The 22645-nt window shown below is 38.9% G+C and overlaps 1 protein-coding gene across 1 annotated transcript in view; it reads left to right on the top strand.

Moving 5' to 3' along the window:
* Positions 1-10484, top strand: part of CLNK (cytokine dependent hematopoietic cell linker) — a 182749-nt gene extending 172265 nt beyond the window's left edge. The window contains exons 18-19 of the mRNA XM_019928012.3: positions 2243-2398; positions 10128-10484. Of these exons, the coding sequence (XP_019783571.2) occupies positions 2243-2398; positions 10128-10274 (303 nt within the window). The 3' untranslated portion in view covers positions 10275-10484. The remainder of the gene's footprint in view (positions 1-2242; positions 2399-10127) is intronic.
* Positions 10485-22645: the final 12161 nt, after the last annotated feature.

Here is a 22645-nt window from a genome sequence, read left to right as displayed (position 1 = left end):
GACGGTACTAGAAGGGCAATGTACATGCCACATAATGTCCTTCCAGCTATGTTTGGGCACTTTCAACGCTCCCTTGCCCCATTCTCTGTGCCTGTTTCTGCCTCCTCCCAAAAAGCACTGAGAAACAGAAACTCAGTTGAATGACTTCATATTTTCCTATTTTGTTTGTCTCAGTTAGTTTTGTCAAAACGTGTTTCCCATTTATGTAAGATAATTTAATTCAAATTGCAGGACTGCCCAGATTCATTGTGACAAACTCATTGCAGAGTCTAAGATGATAAACCCCAAAACTGGCCACATGTCTTGGCCTCCTCTCCCTTTGTGATCTTTGGCAATGTTCTGTGTTTGAGTCTTTTTTTTTTAAATTTTTTTTTCTTATTGAAGTATAGTTGATTTACAATGTTGTGTTAATTACGGCTGTACAGTAAAGTGATTCAGTTATACACATATGACACAAAAGAACCTATCTATGAAACAGAAACAGACTCAGGGACATAGAGAACAGACTGGTGGTTGCTAAGGGGGAGGGGGATGGAAGAGGGATGGAGTGGGAGGTTGGGGTTAGCAGATGTAAGCTTTTATGTATAGAGTGGATAGACAACAAGGTCCTACTGTATAGCACAGAGAACTATATTCAATATCCTATGATAAACCATAACGGAAAAGAATTTTTTAAAAAAAAAGAATGTGCTTGAGTCTTAAGGCTTTAATTACAGCTGAATGTTTTTGGCAGAACAGGTTCCAGAAAATTCCTTGAATCCACTTTATGTACGTGGAGGTTGGTATATTTATAGAAAGAATTTCACCTTGACTTTCAGGTATTCCATTGATTAGCTGTGATGTGTGAGAGGATCCACTTAGACAATTAGACCCTAATTCCCTTACCTGTAAAATGGGGATAAAATACCTCCTCAAATTTTATGTAAGGATCAAATGAAATGTGTGTAAAGTGCATGGCATCTTGAGAGCAGTTTTCAGTAAACCTTAGCTGCCAGCATCATCATGGCATCACTGTAGTTTTATAGTATTGTTTATAAATTTAATATACTTATAGTATTGTTATACAGTATTATAATCATTATTATATATGTACACATAATATCTATAAATATTAGTTACAGATATATATAAACATATAGATATGAAATATATTCTATAGAGGAGATAATATATATAACAGCTATTATAAATATAAATTATCATATATAATATCTATCTATATAAAGAATAGATAGTAAGTACCACACACACCTAATTAGATTTATTCTTTATGGATTATTTATAACCACCTACACAGAAATCTATGCAATTACAGTTACAGATTTTTCAGTATTTTTCGTCATATAAATGACACAATGTAACCACAAAACTAAACCTTGTACGTGTGTGTATGTTTAGGAGGATTGCTCCATTTCTTAGCCTTTTACGACCAGACCTTCATCCTAAGCTACTCTCCAGGGTGTGCCTGATTATTTTATATTATATTTATAGTTGGCCTACTCACATCCCTCAGACTATTTCATACTGTTGACCTTCTTTTGGAAACCCTCGCTCTCCCCCCCTCCACTTCTATGACACTGAAGCTTCTGGGTTTCTGTCTGTCTTTGAGACATCTCCTTAGAATACTTCCTGTCTCTTCTTGCTTACCCTGAACATCCTTTTACCTCACCTCAGCCTATATTTTCTTCTCCTTCATACAGTCTCTTCACTCATTTTGACACCAGTGACTTTGAAGCCCCACATCTGTTTTGGGGACCCTAGTCCTATGTTGACATCTCCCCACGCAGAGTAGCAACTTATAATGTTCAAAGCCTCTCCTGCTCAAAGCCTGTGATGGCTCCCACTGTCTCTAGGATAACAACCTGAACGTCAACAGAACAGGAAATGGGAACATTGGCAGATGGAGGGAGGCACCCCCAAGGAGGGAAGATGCCGGTGCATCTATCCTTGAACATCATGCTACAGTTGTCGGCGTGTTGCTGGGGACAGCAGGGAATATTGGAAGATTTCGAAGTAGGGGGTGTTGTAATCTGACTGGTGCACTTCTCAGAAAATTAAGAACCCTTTAGGCAAACTAACCCTCAATAAATACTTACTGAATTAAATTGAATAAAGAACTGGTTTGCCAAACACTAAAGCCATTTGGGAATCTCAGGCATACAAGCTTCACTACTGCCACGGTTGGGAGGTTGGATTCTGATTCTGATGCCTGAGAAGATCATTGTTCTTCCTTTTGCTTCAGGATGGCACCTTCTTGGTCCGAGACTGTTCCACAAAATCCAGGGCGGAGCCCTATGTGTTGGTGGTGTTTTATGGGAACAAAGTCTACAATGTGAAAATCCGCTTCCTGGAGAGGAATCAGCAGTTTGCCCTGGGAACAGGGCTCAGAGGAGACGAGGTGTGTATAACCCAATGATTTCCCTTTTCCAGGCTAAGGACAACAACACGGGGAGAACTAGGGGATGCTGGCCGAGTCACCCCCATATCCCCCTGACTGCAGCACTGGAAAGAGCCACCCTGGAGGTGCAGAATGTAATCTAATCCTTCCAGCCCCTTCCACAAGCATTCCCGCTCATGTCTTAGCTCATGGGGCTGGCAGCCAATCCTGACCCTTCCATGCACCCCTATCCTGCTTTGCCCATTAAAGACAACTCATTCTGTAAAACACATCTACATTCTGCCTGCCAGAAAGCCTCCACTGAGCCCCACGTTAATGCCACACTCCTTCCCCACCCATCGCTGAACTCCCACTGCAGCCATTTCTGATGACATCTGATGGCGTTAGGTAGGTGTGTGTCCCTACATTGAATATGACCTCAATCACAGCATCCAGTGCTACACTGAGCATGCCTGTGCTTGGTACACATCTGCTAACAGGTGGCTAGGTAAAAGAATGACTCAATTAAAGCATTAATTAATAACTGTATAAATAAATCAGAGAGAACAGGGAAAGGAGATTGATTTTCGCTGTGTTTATGCTAGGCTTGGTCTGTCTGCATTATCTTATTTTAACCCTCAACAACTCTTCGATATAATGGTCATCCCTATCTTAGATGCAGGGAAACTGAGGCTTAGAAAATTAAGTAAATGTCTAGAGATGCACAGGTAGTGAGAGGGCAAACGGAGGCTGGTCTTTCAATTCTTCTAGGAAGGAAGGAAGGAAGGAAAGAAGGCAGGGAGGGAAGGAAGGAAGGAGGGAAGGGGAAAAGGGAGGGAGGGAAAGGCAGAGTTCAAATTCTGTCACCACTTACTAAGTATGTGAGCTCAGGCCAGTCACTTAACTTGTCTGAGCTTTAGTTTCTTCAACTGTAAATGTTCTTTTCAAGTCTAGACTTCTATAATTCAGTGATCCTCCCTTAGCATCTCCAGACCTCAATTTTATCTGTTGGTATATATTATGGGCTGAACTGTGTCCCCCTCCCAAATGCCTATGTAAAAATTCTAGCCCCCAGCACCTCAGAATGTGACCGTATTTGGAGATAGGGTCTTTAAAGAGGTGACTAAGGTAAAGTGAGGTCACTAGGGTGGGCCCTGATCCAATATGAGTAATGCCTTTATGAGAAGAGGAGATTAGGACACAGACACACACAGATGTGAAGTCACAGGGAGAAAAGGGCCATTTACAAGCCAAGGAGAGAGGCCTCAGAAGAAACCAACCCTGCTGACACCTTGATCTTGGACTTCTGGCCTCCAGATCTGTGAGAAAATGAATTTCTGTCATTTAAGTCGCTCTACCCCCACCCCGGTCGGTGGTACTTTATTATGGAGGCCCAAGAAAACTGGAACAGTATGAAACCAGAACTGTCACACAAATATCTATTGTTCTTCAATAGATATCAAAATAAGGACTATTGCCAGGGCTACCAAAATGCTTCACGAAGGCGTGTGTGTGAAGATTCCAGCTTAAACCCAGGGTCTGACCCAGAGTCCTTTTCTGAGACTCATATGTGGCTGGAGAGGTGTGGTCAGCACCCGCTAGGCTACCTACCATAGGACCAGTTCACCATCCTTTGCTCCGGCCTGAGAATGTTTTGGCATAAAGGAGAACATGAGTGAATAAACAGATTAATACATAAATCTGTCAAATATTGCCACAGTAAGAAAGGGTTACAGCAAAACTAAAAAGAGAAGTAGCCAATTTTTTCTTTTGTGATGAGGATTAGTGAGTTAATGAATGTAAAACACTCAGAACACTGATTACTGACATATCGCTAAATGTTAGTTATGATTTTTTTTCATTATTATCACTGAGTCATGGCAATAACTAAAACATGGTTCCCCTTAGGTCCAGATATATATGGCTAATGGAATTTCCAGCTCAGTATCCCTTTATCCTCCTGTATTTTCTTCCAGCTCATAGACGTTCTCATTAAAAAAAAACCAAAAAGCTTTTTTCCCAACAAGCCATACTTTGGTCTGCTTATAAAAGAGAAGAAACAGTGACCCTGTGATAACTTCCTAATAGTGTTGAATCAGATTGCCAGCCAGTTCCCTGCAGGCCTCAGCCGGTTGTCATAATGACAGCCCCTGGATTAGACCACCAGCTTTCAGGTGAGCTGCTCTAATTATTGTCACCAAGGACCCCTTAAGAATTCAAATGCCTATGTATAATTGAATCACTTTGCTGTACACCTGGAACATTGTAAATCAACTATACTTCAACTAAAAAATAAAAATTAAAAAAATAAAATAGACATCATTTTCCTAGAGTTTTATATTTGTAGTATTTTTAGGCCAAAAATATTGTAATATTTTGAGATTTTTTTCTCAATCTAAATAAATTTTCATTTATATAACCTAAAGAAAAGAAAAAAAAAAGAATTCAAATGCCTATTTTAACACTTTTTGTGTTATTATGGAATTTTCTCCTCTCATGCAACCCCCAAGCAAGAGTCTCCTTTTCATATGTTTATTTAACACTTACATACGTTTATTATGCACAGGCACTATTCTGTGCCGTTAACAATTATTCATTAACTTGATCGGTTTAATCCCATAGCAACCCTGTGGGGTAGGTGCTGTTGATACATTTAACAGATGGTGAAATTGAGGCACAGAAATGTGAAGTAACTGGCCCACAGCCACAGCTAGTACATGCCAAAGCTGGGGTTTAATATAGTCTGCAAAAATATTGACTTTCTCACATAGTCTCAGATAGCATCATAGCAAATGCAAATGATCCCCAGCCCATTTGAAAACAGCCCAGAATTTCAGTTGAAAAAAAGCTAAGATTTCCATGGAGCTTACTGTGTGCCAGGCCCTGGGTGAAAAAATCACAATTTACAGGTAGTTCTTCCTGCCTCTCTTCTGAACAAGCCGTGCCCTGGTGTAAGAGGGGGATGATCTAGATTGTTCTCAGCTCCTGCACACCTTTCACAGTTCGAGCCCTTTGCCTTGCTGAGGAAGAATCTCCCATCTCTAAGAAAAGATAAAGAATTTGCTACAGCAAGGCTCTGCTAAATGCAAGCCAGGTACTAGCTACTTCATCTGGTGTTTGAATAAAGAAGTAGCATCTTAGTCCAACTCTGCAGGAGAAACGTAATGAGGCACAGGGTTTTCAAGGATAATTTTGATTTCCTGTGGCTTTTTGATTGTCTTTCAAACTTTAGACTTTATCCCCACATACAATGCAGTGACACCTATTCCAAGGGAGGTATTCTGAGTGTAAGATGAGATGCTGTAAAGAGAGTGCCAGATACATAGAGGCAGGTGCTAAGTATCATTTCTCTCTTAAATGATACCCTAAAGCCCTTTCACTGGGTCTGTGTGTCCCGGACACAGATGAAAAGCTCACATGGAGCCATGAGAATTGCAGGAGAAACCTGGACGGGTCCCCTGGGAAGGCACAGCTTGTCGACACCTGTCACAAGCACAGAAGGCCAGCAAATCCACACATGCCTGCAAAGAATGAGACTGGGAAGGTCCATTTTGCTGTATATTATAAATTTGGGTCATTCTGCTAGCCATGTGGCTAGAAACTCGTGTCTGAACTTAGATTCAGGGAGCACCCAGTATATTCGTTTTCTGAGATTGCTGTAACAAAATGCCACAAATTGGTAGCTTAAAACAATAAATATGTATTCTTTTGAAGTTCTGGAGTCTAGAAATCTGAAATCAAGGTATTGACAGGCCACCCTTCTTCTGGAGTCTCTGGGGGAAGATCCTTCCGGCCTCTTCCAGCTTCTGGTGGCTGTCAGCAAACTGTGGCTTTCTTGGCTTGTGGCCATATCACTCTGATCTCTGCCTCTGAGGTCACACGCCTTCTCCTCTTCTCCATGTGAATCTCCCTCTGTTTCTATCTTACGAGGATTCAGGATTCAGGATATCTGCTTTTAGAGATAACCTAGGATCAGCCCCTCTCTCAAGACCTTCCTCCCAAGATACTTAATGTAATCCTAACTTTGCCATGTAAAGTAATATTCACTCTTTTGCTTAGAAGGTCATATTCACAGCTTCCAGGAATTAGGACATGGGATATCTTTTGGAGGCCACCTTTCAGCCCGGGTCTCCCATTTGTTCAGTTTTGGGGCCAAGCCTTAATTTTATGCCTACATTATGCTAGATTCAATGCTTCATTCTGAGGACACAGAGCAGAGCAAGGCAGAGTCCCTGCCATCCAGGGGATACTCTGTTAATCTCTGCCCATCTATGCACGCACCTATTTATCACCTGGTAGAACACTGGCGGCTCTGGACCAGCCCGCAGGGCACCTGCTTGTTAATAACCTGCAGAGCTTTACTTGCTGCCAAGTTTTAGAAATCACATTTGTCAACATTTCTGTGGAGTCTAGTAGAAACGTGCAATTTTAATCGGACCGTTCCTTGTCCTGCAAATGTTTGTGATAAGTTGCTAAAAAATTATGATAGACGTTTAGTTGATAAATTCAAGTTCAAAGACTAGGAAGCAGAGACAATTAACCAATGAGTTGATTTCTCACTTCCCTGGTCTGCTTCTCTCTCCTCCTTCTGTCTTTGCACCTCTCTATCTTCCTCTTTTTCTCTTTTCTTCTTTCACTCCCATGTGTGTATCCAAACAGATTGATTAAGCTTTCTGGCAGTGAAACATTGCCTATCATTGGTATTTAGGGCAATCACAAAAGGTTTAAACAAATTTTAAGATCTAATATTAGGATGGTATTTGCTGTCCTCCTGAAAAAAGGAATTTAATATAAAAGTAAGAGCTTAATTATAATCTTTTTAAAAATTATCTTTAGGGTAATATACCAGTTGTTAGCCTATCACTAGAAGTCAGTAATAAGAAATGACAGAATAACTTATTTATTCCTTCCTTGCTTGCTTCCTACTACTTGTTAAAATTACACTTTCATATAAAATATCATCCCTGCAGTAATTGTAAATAATTAGTATTGAGTTCACTATTTTGGGACCATCCTAAAGAAAACAGGACTGAGATTATAAAGCAAGATTAATCTTTTTCCCTCTAAAGATTAATCCCAGGATAGAGAATTTCCTTTGTGCCATGTGGGTTACCCAATTTTGTAGAAGAGTTCTGCATGGAAAATCTCTTTTCATAAATTATTTTTTGTTTCAAGTATGAAGAAAGAGAAAGAAAATTCTGTCCTTAATTTATGACTAGAAATGAAATACAAAAATGTCCTTCCTTTCTTCCTAAAGGCTTACAATGAGAGTCTATAAACTTCTACAGTGATTTCATGGCTCTTTCATCATGTTCTTGGCAAACTTGGAAGGGAGGAGGTCATAGCAATGACTGACATTTACTGAGCAGTCACTGCAGAAAGAGCTCCCTTCTAAATGCTGTGTATGTCAACTCAATGAACCCTCACAATGACCCTCAGAGGTAGGTCCTAATATTACCATCACTGTTCCTAGACAGAGAAACTGAGACAGAGAGTGTAAGAAACTTGCCCAAGGACACACCGCTAGTGGGTGGGAAAGCCTTGCTTGGAACTCAGGCATTTGGGCTCCACAGCCCTCCACTTACAACTACTGTAGCAGAACAATTACTGTCCCTGCTGGACAACCACCTTACCTTAGCATCAGGTAGAGACTAGTATTGATTGTGTACTTACTAGGGGTGGTCAAATAGGTTATCTCATTGAAAACTCTGCCACAGATCCAGTATCGGGCTCAGAGGGGCAAGTTACTTACAGATTTAATCAGAACTCTTTTCAGATGAAAAGACAAACCAACTCAATGAGCTTAAGGGTGTGGGTGGAGGTTTGTTGACTCAGTTCCCAAGAAGAACAGGAATGGAATGGATGCAGGGACTGGTCAATATCAGGAAGGCCCCGGGAGGACTGTGTGAGGTTCTCAAGCCCCAGGTTGATTATTTCCACAGCAAATTAACCCTAAATGAAATGATCTATCTGGATAGGGAATTACTTTCTGTCTGCCCCCGCCTGAATGCAATGCATGAATCCCCATGAGGACACGGACCTTGACAATCTCATTCCCTCTTGAGTATCCCTCAGGCTTGCAAACGTTTCTGTGCTGGGCAGAGGGAGGATGTACAAAACTAAAGAGAATCAAAGTCGTCCCCAATGCAGCTCCCTCCTTCAGGCTGCATCATCTGGACACTGCTCTGTTGGAACAGTGGGTTCACAAGCCACAAGCAAAGCTGCATCAGGGAAGAAACTGATACACGTCCAGAAAAACCAGATTGCATTCCTGGTCCTGCCCTCTGGCTGTGTAACAAGTGAAGCAAGCCAGTCTTCACTCTGAGCTGCAGTTCCCTTGGCTCTTCAGGGAAGGTCCGCTCTTCCCTCCCTGTTCACTTCACAGTGTTGCCCTAAGTTACAAAAGGCAGGTCGTGCAAGCTCTTTCTTCCTGATCATCTCCAAATAGCCCCTTTCAAGAACTCAGCCAAACTCATCAGAATTCCTATCTGTGCCCACGTGTTCTCAACACCTGCACACTCGTCTTCCTCTGCTCTTAGGATCTTTAAACCCACTTTGTCCACTTGGCTCACCCAGAATGTGTAGCCCATTTCAAGTCTGTATCTTCCACAAAGCACTTCCTGATTCCCCTATACTTGAAATCATCTTACTTTCCATTAAATCACCCCAGCACTTTATCTGTACATCTCTAGAAACATAAAAGTGTAATGATTCACTGTCACCTCATTATTTCACAAGAAGTCCAGGGAAGGAACCTAAGTTGGCCAAGAACTACCAGGAGCCCTGTGGTCATCAGTATTCTTTCCTTTTTTTTTTTATTAATTTATTTTATTTTTGGCTGTGTTGGGTCTTCGTTTCTGCATGCCGGCTTTCTCTAGTTGGGGTGAGCGGGGCCTCCTCTTCGCTGCTGTGTGAGGGCTTCTCACTGCGGGGGCTCCTCTTGTTGAGGAGCAGAGGCTCTAGGCGTGCAGGCTTCAGTAGTTGTGGCTCACGGGCTCTAGAGTGCAGGCTCAGTAGTTGTGGCACACAGGCTCTAGGGCACAGGCTCAGTAGTTGTGGCTCGCGGGCTCTAGAGTGCAGGCTCAGTAGTTGTGGCGCACGGGCCTAGTTGCTCCGTGGCATGTGGGATCTTCCCGGACCAGGGCTCAAACCCGTGTCCTCTGCATTGGCAGGCAGATTCTTAACCACTGCACCACAGGGAAGCCCATCAGTGTTCTTTCTGATTAGTCTAGAATGCTTTAGAACAAGAGGGGTGTACAGGAGAGAGATTTCACCGCAGACCTTTCCCATTAATTTACGAAGTGAAGTCAAGCCCTGATCTTCTAGATTTTAGTATGTCACAGTTGGGGACAAGGTAAGGGAGGCACCAGGGATTCTCTGTGGCTGACTGCTGTGTAATTAACCCATCCGAACTGCTTACGGTAGGAACATGTAACCACAGAGTGGAGCTTGTCCAGTGTAACCTGATTCTGGTGAACATTCCGTGGGTGGGAAGTTTCGAGAGCTGCGGAGGGCTCACTTTTGGTCACCTTCGTTACCTTAATCTTATCACTGATCCTTCAAGGGCTTCTTTGTCACATCCATTAAAAAAAAAAACACATAAAAACATTTTCTGATACCCCTTTACAATCTAAAAAACATTAAATGAGTTAAACTCTTCCCTAAATAAAACGAAGCATGTTAGGCTGTACTTTAATCGACAGACACAAAGGTACCTAAATTTTCACTAACTTTCTCTTCTGTGTTTCAGAAGTTTGACTCAGTGGAAGACATCATCGAACACTACAAGTATTTTCCTATTATACTCATTGACGGGAAGGATAAAACTGGGATCCACAGGGAACAGTGTTACCTGACTCAGCCCCTCCCTCTCAACAGACACTTCTCATTTATGTAGCCTGGTCTTTGTTTCATCTTCAGTTCAGTGGATCCAATGCCTCTATCATTTTTTTCCTTTATTTCAAAAGATTGTTTTCTGTGGTTTCAAGGGATTACTTCTCTGATTCTGTAGAAAAGAAAAACATTCTATCATGGAAATTGGAAAATCAATTGTGGTTTTGAAAGCTCTAATTGCAGAAGAAATATTTATAAGATGAAAAAATAAAAACTGGCTTTTAAAAAACATCTTCTAAAGAAAAAAACAAAAACACGGTCCTTATGCTCATGTTACAGATGAGCAGCAAATGTTACCGGAAGCTATTGCTTCAATGTTTGCAGCTGGCAACTGACAAGTCTAGGTAAGAGTCCCAAATCTGTGATCTTTATAACACTCGGTGCTGCCTTCCTTTATTTCAAAATTGTTTGGACTTGTGCATTTACAAAGTTTTCATGATTCCTTATGCTAAAGATGTTGGTGAATGTTAGCTCTATTTTATTTGTAATTCTGGAAATTCAATTTTAGGGAAGGGTGTGGTATGGAAAAACAAATCACTTGTGAACACCACTTGAAAGATAGAAATCAGAAATATTTTTAGTATGGTGTGAAATGGCCATAGGACCATCTCCAGCCTACTCTGTTTAGAGTAGCTTTAAGCCCAGTGGAATTAGCAACTTCACAGAAAGGGAGGAAGCTTAAGTCTGAGTGAAAGTATAAATTTTTAATTCCATTTGTGGACTTCCATTCAAAGGAAAAGAACTGTCCTCGAATTAGTGCTAGTGTCTTGCAGGAACTTGACACATGTCATGATGTTGTCCCCACTCAAAGCTAAGAGGATTACATTTTCTTCCTGTTTCACAACACAGATGAGGAAACAGGCTCAAAGACGTCATTGATCTTACTCAATATAAGAAGAGATCCCAGATTTTTATCCATGTGCCTAGTTTCATCCAAGCATATCTTCCCCTGTACATTCTCTGCCCTAGGGAATTTTATAATCAAGTTGAAAAGTTAAATTTAAAAGAGACAGAGAGAAACAATTTGAAAATGCCGATTTACCCACGTTAAAATATATAAATAAACAAACTCTTGTAGTGGTGTAAAGTTTAAAAACAAAAAAGTGCTGATGGAAATTAATAGTACCCAATGATTTCAAATGTTTCCAAAGCATACATGTGAAATATATGGAGTATTTATGTAATTGTAGCTTTAATGCAGAAGTAAAGCCAGAAAGAATGAGAAGGCAAGAGATATCAATGAAAACAATACAAATGAAGCCCAGGACCAGCATAGAAACAGACTCTGCAGAGAGGACACAGGCTTGAGGGCAGAAAGAATATGACCCTCACCCTAAAAAGTTATTGAAAGATCACAGATGACTCTGAGGCACTTCTCACCGGGGCCATGCCATTCAATGCTGTGTTCTCAAGAAATGTTTCAGAGTTTCCTCGGGCACTGTTGTTGTTAAAGTCCATGAACATCAGGTGGTGGTTAGCATTGTATGAGGCTTACATTTTAAAAAATGCTTTATCACCTATTATTCATAAGTGCATGAGATGATGATAAAGGAAAAAGAAGTAGAGCCATCTTAACATGCTCACAATGCTTATACATATGAAAATCTCTGGAAAGAAATATAACATTCATAATAGTGACAGAGGTTGCTTCAGAAGATTGGGATTTGGGGGGCCACGTTAGTTGAGTCTTCTGGAACTCAGATGCCAAGACAAGAGTTACAAGTGCTAATATTTATTGGAGGCAATGCCTTAGAAAGATCAAGGGAAGATGGAATAGGAATAGACAGGAGAGCCTTCAGGCTATGATGTAAGTCTGACACCTGTGAGAGGAACAGGGAAGGAGAGAGGAATGGGCAGGAAAAGCATCAGACTGAGATGCAGCTCTGGGAGAGGCTTGGCTAGCCCATTGATGAGATCCAGAGCAAAGACTGCCCACAGAGGAGAGTGCCCCATGTTGTGCAGAAATGGCCAGGTCTTAGTCACCATTATGCCAAGTCATTGCCAGAGGCTGCCCAGGAAAACATGACCTTCACATGCTCTGGGAGACCCAGAAGGTGCTATTAGCTGCAGGCCGACAAAAAACTTTTTGATCAGCATGTTCTTATTTCAAGAGAGATTCAAGGGGCCCACCTCCATGTCTGCCACAGTGACATTCTAATTTTCAGTGTTGATTGTAATAAGGACATTTTGCTTGTAATTGATTACTAAAGAATAAGAATATATAAATGTCAATTGTACTTGATTTTTACAACAATTCTGTAAAGAAGGCAGGGCAGGTATTCATAACCCATTTTATAATTGAGGAAACTATGTCTCCTTGGCCAAAATCTTAGAGTGACATACTTGTGGCTGGAACCAAGGTCTTCATACACAATTTTTCTGTTTAGTGTCTAGATGGTCATTGAATCTGTAATTGAAAGTCCAGTGATTTGGGCTTGGCATGCCTAAATTCCAAAGAGTTTTAATCCCTTTTCAACAATTATTTCATTTTCAGTTGTAAAGTGTCGCTTGCCTAGGCTCAATATCGTAGTGGAATTTTACCTTTATCTGATTATAGCATCTATTCATTCAAGATATTACATTTGACTAAATAACTTCCATTCTGGATCAGTTTATATCTTCCTCATATTTAATAATATCTTGTCATAAGCACTTGTTTGTGTACTGCATATGTATTCATTACTATGCATTCTTGTAGATATTAGAATAATAGCAGTGAATTAAGTGGGAGAAACAGACAACAAATAAGTATACAATGAATAAGACAATCTTAAGTTGGTTTCCCATTACTTTGTTGTATTTCTTTAACACTTATCACTAAGTGCTTGTGAGCAGGGCCAATATTAGATATTTTGATGAAGCTCATTGAATTGGCTTTAAAAAGTTTTGAACCAGAAAATTTTTAATTTTCCCGAAGTTACTTGGAAAACTGCCTCTCTTGGGGGTATGTGTGTGTGAATAACCATGTCATAGCTGAAATCAATTAAATCTTCTCTTCAAATTACTATAGAGGAATCAAATTTTACCCCATTGCCAAATTTAGTTCATTGCTCTGTGTGTGTGTGTGTGTGTGTGTGTGTGTACACATACACGCATTTTTTTACAAGATAGTCTATGCAGTATATGATTAGCACTATATTTCTGTATCTACTTTTTTATCCTGAATATTTGTTCTAGCTAAACACATTTCCTTTCTTTTTTTGCACATTATGGCTCTAACTTAAATTAAAGCAAATAAGTAATTAAATGTCATAATATATCTGAAACTGAGTATTAAAATAAATTTAAAATACAGTTTAATTTTGTTTGAGTCATGCTCTATTACCTCTAACGCCCTTTTGAAATCAAATTTTGGGTTAATTTATGACAAAGTTTCTTGAACAATTTTTGACATACAAGCATATGCTGGATTTGGGAGATAAAGGCCAAAAAGACCTAATCCCTGTGCTAGAGAGCTAAGAGCCTAGCAGGCAAGATACACATATCATTAAAATCATGCAGTACAGAATAATAGATTTGGTAATTCTCTCCCTCGTACCACCATCGCATTGGTAGGCCTGGATGTGTGGGGCAGGGTGTAATCAGGGAAAACTGCCCAGGGGATGTGTCTAAGTAGAGAGCTAAAAGATGGCCCTAGGACTGCAAGCTTTAGAATTACAAAAACCTTGTCAGTTTGTTTTTGAGCACTCTTATCTTTAGGGCACTATTCTAGGTCATTCTTATACTACTGAAGCAGTGACTACCTGTTGAATGGGTAAGTGAACACAATAGAAATAGAGGTAGCTTCCCTGGGGAAAGAACAAATGACTTATTAAGTGGCTCTGGGGAAATTTCAACTATTAGTTGGAACCCTGTAGTGTAGGTACCTGACAATTAGCTTTTTTGATTATAATGTAAGTGCCTGACATTAAGCTTTTGACTGCTGAGGCATCCATTTCAAAGACATCCATCTTGGAAAGAACACATTGCCATCTACACAACTAGATAAAGAGCCAGGCTGCCCCACGCATGAGTCTTCCTCATTGGAAAGCTCTGGTGGACCTAGATAACTGACTGACCCACTGCTTGCTTTTCCCTTCCTGTGCTTTAATTCCTGCTTTTATGTTTTAATTTCACCAATAAAGAGTGAACCCTCAAAACCCCAGTACCCCACCATCAACCCCAATAAAGGCAGAGAGAGCACCAGTGAAACAGGAGGGAAGGGGGCAGGGCACAACCTTTAAAAGAATGATATAGCCATAGTACATGACAAAGACTGGTTAGAACCAACTGGGTCCAAGATGGCAGAAGATTCAACTTCCAGTGGACCTTGAGCCTCATTATACTCTTACTGTAATACATTAGCTTGCTAAATGACATACCCACCAGTTCCATGACAGTTCTGACTGAGGCCAACCATAAAAGGTCCAAAAGTGGTGGCCCAATTCCTGGAAATCCCCGCCTCTTTCCCAAAATAGTTGAAATAATCCCATTCATTAGCTTATGAAATTACCCACCCCATAAAAATTAACCATGTCATCTTTCAAGGCCTCTTGCCTCTTGCCTTCCGAGATGGCCCACACTCTGTCTGTGGAGTGTGTTTCTCTCTAAATAAATCTGATTCTTACCTATTACTTCATCTCCGAATTCCTTCGCTACAAAGAAAGAAACTTAAATTCACCAGCAACACCAGGCTCACACATTCATATTCTCTCTCTCTCTCTCTCCCACCTCTCCCCCTGCCCCCTGAACATTGCTAAGTGGTGCAGGACATAGCTTGTACCCTCCAGGACATGTGAGTAATAAACCTTGTTTCTTCTAAGTTCCCTGATAGTAGTTGCTGAGGTGTGTCTTGCAATCATAAGAACCAAAAGGGCTGGTCCAGCCTCAGCATTGGCTTCAGTTGGGGACATGTCTGTGAGGCTTGCCACAAGTAGCCCAGAGGAGTGCCCTCTGCCATTTCTAGAAAATAGCATCAGTATGGATAGGCTGAGACCAACCCAAAACAAACATAAATCAATGCAGCACTTTGAAAAGCAATTTCACAGTATTCAGTAAAATATAAAATATGTACCCACTGCAATAAGACTTCCAGCTAAAACATGGCTATATATGAACTTATCTTTCATCGCTCTGGAAACACCACTTTAATGACAATAAATAAATTGAAAAGGCAAGAACATAGGATAAAAAGAATAGAAAAAAATATGACAGATGAAGAAAGACATCAACAAAATTTCAGATGAGAGAAATTAAATGGACAATGCATAGTAACTGAGTTAACAAAACTTAAAAAAGCTAAAATGTAAGCCTGGTAGGAGGCAATTCAACAAGAAACAAACTGGTTTCTGTCAACTGAAAAAAATGCACAACCTATTCGGCAGACATTCTTAGGACTTCGAGCCCGGGAGACAGCCTCTCAGATAATGCTGAGAAAACTGTTCTGAGGAGGAAGGGGGGATGCCAGGATATACAGGAGTTTCTGTAACAACACCAGGTAATCTGAGCAAAGGATTACTGTTAATAAAAGACAACCAGACGTCTCAAGTTAAGGAAGTTAGCGCTTTTCTGTGTATGGGAAGATACAAAGAGTCCAGGCTCACTAAAACCATCACTTTGATATGCACCTCAGCTGTCTGGGGCCAGTATCCTGTGTTTTCTCATCCTGAGTCTCCTCAGGGTACACTGCGGGGAGAGGGGTGTGGGTGGGGTGGGGTGCTGCAGCACTTGACTGCCAAATGGCAGGCATTCCTGGTTTCCATCCTGAGCTCCCTCAGGGTTCACTGTTGGGGATGGCTGCAATTGCTGATGACTGCAGCATCCTTTGTTTATTGATGTGGTAGGCAGCGTTCTTAGTCCACATTTCCATTACAAAAATCTGGAAAGGCTCAGAAATTGAAGTCACTGGTAACATTTAAATGCTGGTAAAGGGACTTGGGTGAAAAGGAGATTCACTGATGGTCATTATAAGTTTTAATCAACACCCCTCCCCTAGAAACCAGAGGCTTCCTCAGCCAGGCTACTATTCCTCACTCACCCTGGTGTCCATCCAGAGAATACATCTACAGAAAATGTTCAGAAAATATTTAAATACAAAAAATACATGCAAGATACTGCTGAAAATGGTAAGCGTGTGCTGTGCTGAAAAATAGGGTTTAAGTGAAAGTGTCATTCCAAAGTTTTAGAACTCCAACCCGTTTGAAATACTTTGTTCCCAGGAGAAGGAGAATCATAACCCTAAACCAAGAGAACAGATTAATTCTGCCACAAATACTAGCATGTGCTGGTCCCCAACAAAACAGCCTGATCCCCACTCTATCATGCTACAGTGAAGTCCCACCCATAAACATACATGTTCCAACTAGCATTTTTATACCTCACTCTTAAGTCAAGACCTTGGAGAAGATATGAAAGACATTAAACAAAACCTACAAACTGGAAAAAAATTACAGGGAAAGATAAAATGTGGGATGCTGAAGAAAACTAAAAGAGAAATACAGTTGATATGAGCAGAGAGATAAGACATTGAGTCCACAAAACATGAATAGAATGCTATTTAAATAAAAATATGCAGAAGTAAAAATTGAGAGTACTAAAAGAAAAAAACAGAAAAAATCCCAGTGATAGTTGGAAATCTTAATATACATTTCTCAGAAACTGATAAAGTAAGCAAGCAAAAATGAATAAAACTATAGAATATTTTAACAACACCAAAAGCCAACTAGACCTAACTGTCATTTACAGAGTAGTTCACAAAACACATATAGAATACACATTTATTTTTTTTCTAGTTCACATAGAACTTTCTCACCAAGAAAGATCATCTTCTGGGACCTAAAATGAGTTTAATAATCTTTAAAGGACTAGGAAAAAATAAAAAAAGAAAGAAAGGAAGAAAAGAAAAAGAGTTAAATTAGAAATAAATAACACTAGTATATCTGGAAAAATCTCCAAATATTTGGAAATTAAGCAACACATTTCTAAACTACCCATGGTCAAAGAAGAAAACACAACAAACATCCAGAAATATTTCAAAATGAATGGTAATGAAACACAATATGCCAAAATTTGAGGAATATAACCACCCTTTAAATATAATGATTTAATATAAGCATTCATAGCTTAAAAGCCTTAAATGTTTATATTAGAAGAAAAAGGTAGATAATCAAGCATCTAATTTTCACTTTAAGCTATAAAGAAAGTATAAACTAAGCCCAAAGTAAGTAGGAAGAAGGAAATAATAAAGATAAGAACAGAAGTCAAGAAAACAAAAACACAAACAGAAAAACAACAAAGCCAAAACCTGGCTTTCTTTAAAGTTTAAGAAAATTAATAAATAACTGGTTAAAATAATTTTTAAAAAGGTAAAACAAAACACAAATTACAAACATAAGAAATAAAAGAAGAGACAACACAACAGATCCTACAGACATTGAAAGGCTATTAAAGAAATAGCAGAAGCACCTTTATTCCAGTGAAATTGAAAAATTAACTCCACAGATACAAGACTAATACAAAAAGAAATTTAAATCTGAACAGCACTTCATCTTTAAAGGAAATTAGAAACTTTCCCAGACAAAAAAAGCTCTGGACTATGGTAGATTCTATCAAAAATTTTTTAAAGTAATAATATCAAACTTATGAACTTTTTCAGAAAATAGAGAAAGAAGAAATACTTCCCAACTATTTTTATAAGGCATAAACCCAATCATAAATAAATGACAAATAAGCAAATAAACCTGACTCCGATAATATAAAGAAAGAAAATTACATATTAATATGTCTCACAAGCATAGATCCAAAACTCCTTAGCAGAATATTAACAAATCAGTGGGGAGAAAACTTGTTGACCTAAGTAATTTTAGAACTGCATGGAGACTATAATTAAAGACAAGAAGGTGCTTCCCTGGTGGCGCAGTGGTTGAGAGTCCACCTGCCGATGCAGGGAAACGGGTTCATGCCCTGGTCTGGGGAGATCCCACATGCCGCAGAGTGGCTAGGCCTGTGAGCCATGGCCACTGAGCCTGCGCGTCCGGAGCCTGTACTCCACAATGAGAGAGGCCACAACAGTGAGAGGCCCGCATACCACAAAAAAAAAAAGAAAAAAAAAAGAATAAAGTTGGAGGACCCACACTTCCTGATTTCAAAGCATACTACAAAGCAACAGTAATTAAGACAGTGTGGTACTGGCATAAAGACAGACATACAGACCAATGGAACAGAATTGAGAGCCCACCAATAAAGCCTTGCATAGATAACCAAATGATCTTTGACAAGAGAACCAAGACTATATACTGGGGAAAGGACAGTTCTTTCAACAAATTGTGTTTGGAATATTGGATATTCACATGCAAAAAAAGAAGTTGGATCCTCACCTTAGACCATATACAAAAATTAACTCAAAATAGATTATAGAACTAAACGTAAGATCTAAAACTATAAAATTCCTTGAAGAAAATATAGGAGAAAAGCTTCAGGACACTGGATTTGGCAATGAATTTTAGATATGACACCATAAGCAGCAAGAAAAGCAAAAATAGACAAATATGACCACATCAAACTTAAAAATTTCTGTGCAGCAAAGGAATGACTCAACAGAGTGAAAGGGCAACCTGCAGAATGGGAAAAAGTATTTGCAAATCATGTGTACCTGATAAGGAGTAAATATCCAGATTATACTAAAACTCCTACAACTCAACCATAATAACAAACAAATAACCTGATTTAAAAATGGGTATAGGACTAGAATAGACATTTCTTCAAAGTATATATACAAATGGTCAACAAGCATATGAAAACATCACTAATCATCAACATCACTAATCATCAGGGAGATGCAAATCAAAATCTCACACCCATTAGTATGCTCACTATCTAAAAAATAGAAATAACAAGTGTGGGCGAGGATGTGAAGAAATTGGAACCCTGTGCACTGTTTGTGGGAATGTGAAAAGGTTTGGCTGGTATGGAAAACAGTATGGAGGTTGCTCCAAAAATTAAAAATAGAATTACCATATGATCCAGCAATCCCATTTCTTGGTATAGATACAAAATAATTGAAAACAGGATCTTGAAGAGATATTTGCACATCCATATTGATTGCAGCATTATTTACAATAGTCAAGAGGTGGAAGCAACCTAAATGTAAATCAATGAATGAATAAAGAAAGAAAATTTGGTATAGCCATACAATGGAATATTATTCAGCTTTAAAAAGGAATGAAATTCTATCATACTATATGACATGGATGAACCTTTGACAACTTATGCTAAGTGAAATAAGCCAGTCATAAAAACACAAATAATGCATGATTCCACTTGTATGAGGTATCTAAAGTAGTCAACCTTGTAGAAACAGAAAGTAGAATGTGGTTACCAGGAGCTGAGAGGAAGGAGGAAATGGGGAGCTATTGTTTAGTGAGTACAGAGTTTCAATTTTTTTTTTTTTTTTTTTTTTTTTTTTGCGGTACGCGGGCCTCTAACTGCTGTGGCCTCTCCCATTGCAGAGCACAGGCTCCGGACGCGCAGGCTCAGTGGCCATGGCTCACGGGCCCAGCCCCTCTGCGGCATGTGGGATCTTCCCAGACCGGGGCATGAACCCGTGTCCCCTGGATCGGCAGGCAGACTCTCAATCACTGCGCCACCAGGGAAGCCCGAGTTTCAATTTTTTAAGATGAAAAACTTCTAGAGATCTGTTGCACAAAAATGTGCAAATAGTTAACATCATTGTGTTATATACTAAAAAGTGGTTAAGATGGTAAATTGTACGTTATGTGTATTGACAAAATGTGTGTGTATATACATATACATGTGTGTATATGTGTGTGTGTATGTGTGTGTGTGTGTGCATAAAATGGTGAGTATCTCACGACCAAGTAGGGTTTACCCTAGGAATGCAATGTTGAGATAACATTTGAAAATCAATGTAATTTTCCACATTAACAAATTAAATGAGAAAATTATTTGATCATATGAACAATTGCAGAAAAAGCGTTTGAAAATAATTCATAATAAAACTATTGACAAGCTAGAAATAGAAATTTTACTCAGTTTGATTAAAGGGATCTACCAAAGAAAACCCTTCAGCTAACATGATACTTAATCATGAGATATAGAACACTGAAAAGGAAAGGAATAAGTGGTATCTTTAATCCATTCTTCCCTGTTACCTGGGAGAAGCCCCTGGAAAAGACAGAAGACAGGTGACCTAATTCAATTTCCTTGTAAACATAAAATAACAAAACTCCTGACAAACAATCTAATGGTATTTGCTGACAGGGAAATCCTTACCTATAGAATACATTTTGAAGGATGGATAGTAGTTTACTACTAGGTTGTAGTAAACAGCCTAGAGCCTATGGATTTATGGAACATTGCTCTCTGGAAAATGTCATATAACTATCTGAGTATAAAATAGAGATGTTTCTCACAGCAATATCTTTTTGGATCCTCCTCCTAGAGTAATGAAAATAAAAACCAAAATAAACAAATGGAGCCTAATTTAACCTAAAAGCTTTTGCACAGCAAAGGAAACCATAAACAAAATGAAAAACAACACAATGGGGGAAAATATTTGCACATATTTCATGACTTAAATGGCGCACTGATGTGTAAGTAATGTGAACGGCACTCATTACTTTAAAAAGCACAAGAGAAAATCTAATGTGGCAAAAAGTACCTAGAGGGCTTCCCTGGTGGTGCAGTGGTTGAGAGTTCGCCGGCCGATGCAGGGGACGTGGGTTCATGACCCAGTACGGGAAGATTCCACATGCTGCAGAGCAGCTGGGCCCGTGAGCCATGGCCGCTGAGCCTGTGCGTCTGGAGCCTGTGCTCCACAATGGGAGAGGCCACAACAGTGAGAGGCCCGCGTACCGCAAAAAAAAAAAAAGTACCTAGAAATTTCTGTCAATGTTTCTGAATCTGTGCTTGCTTCATTCATGTAATTTGACTACTTGTAGCCTTTAAATTATTAGTAAAGTTTAATACTGCTTAACATTTCTGATTTTGTGTGTCTGCTTTGATAATCTGATGTTTGTGTTACCTCAAATATGTTCACACTAAAATCAGAAACAGGCAAAGATGTGTGCTTTCACCACTTCTATTCATCATTGTACTAGTGGTTCTAGCTAGCACAATAAGACAAGAAAAAGTAACAAATATAAGGCATAAAGATAAGAAAGGAGGAGGTAGATCTGTCTTTATTCAGAGATGACATGCTTCTATATGTTAAATAACCCTAAAAGATCTATAATACAAACTATTAGAATAATAAATTTAGCAATGCCAAAAGATAGAAGGTCAATATACCAAAAGTAATTGTATATCTATATCTTAGAAACTATTGATTGGAAAATAATGTTCAATTCCATTTTGAATAACATTAATATATTTAGGAATAAACTAAATAAAAAATATATAGTATCTCTCCACTAAAAACTGAAATAATTGCTGAGAGAAATTAAAGAAGACTTAAATAAATGGAGAGAGGTGCCATATTCATGAATTAGAAGACTCTATACTGTTAAAATGTCACTTCTCCCTATATTTATCTAAAAATCCTAGCAGACTCCTATAGAAATTGAAAAGGTGATTCTAAAATTCATATGAAATTGCAAAGAATTAAATCTAGCTAAAATAATCTTGAAAACGAGGAACAAAGCTGAAGGACTTACACTACTTGATTTCAAGGCATTGTATTAAAGCTACAGTAACCATAAATAGTCTCATATGTATGGTCAATTATTTTTGGCAAAAGCACCAAAGTTATTCAATGGAAAAGGATAGTTCTTTCCATAAATTGTGCTGGAAATACTAGATATCCATATCCACAAAAAACAAAACAAAACAAAACCCTCAATCTCAAACCATATAAAACAAAACAAAGACATAGAAATGAATCATAGATATAAATGTAAAAGCTAAAACTATAAAATTGCTAGAAGAAAACAGGAATATACTTTTGACCTTGGGTAGGCAATGATTCTTTGTTATGACACCAAAAGCAAATAACCATAAAGGAAAAAACTTCATAAACTGGATTCTATTTTAAAAAAATAAGTTGGATTTCATCAAAATTAAAACTTTCTACTCTTCAAAAAAGACTGTTAAGAAAATAAGAGGCTGGAGTTCCTTAAAAAACTAAAAATAGAGCTACCATATGATCCTGCAATCCCAGTCTTGGTATATATATGGAGAAATACATAATTTGAAAAGATATGTGCACCCCAATGTTCATTGCAGCACTATTTACAATAGCCAAGACACGGAAGCAACCTAAGTGTCCATCAACAGAGGAATGAGTAGAGAAGATGTGGTATACATATACAATGGAATATTACTCATCCATAAAAAAGAATGAAATAATGCCATATGCAGCAACATTGATGGACCTAGAGA

Source organism: Tursiops truncatus, chromosome 5 (assembly GCF_011762595.2).
Source record: "Tursiops truncatus isolate mTurTru1 chromosome 5, mTurTru1.mat.Y, whole genome shotgun sequence".
Taxonomy (NCBI): domain Eukaryota; kingdom Metazoa; phylum Chordata; class Mammalia; order Artiodactyla; family Delphinidae; genus Tursiops; species Tursiops truncatus.
This window is presented reverse-complemented; position numbering and strand designations above follow the sequence as displayed.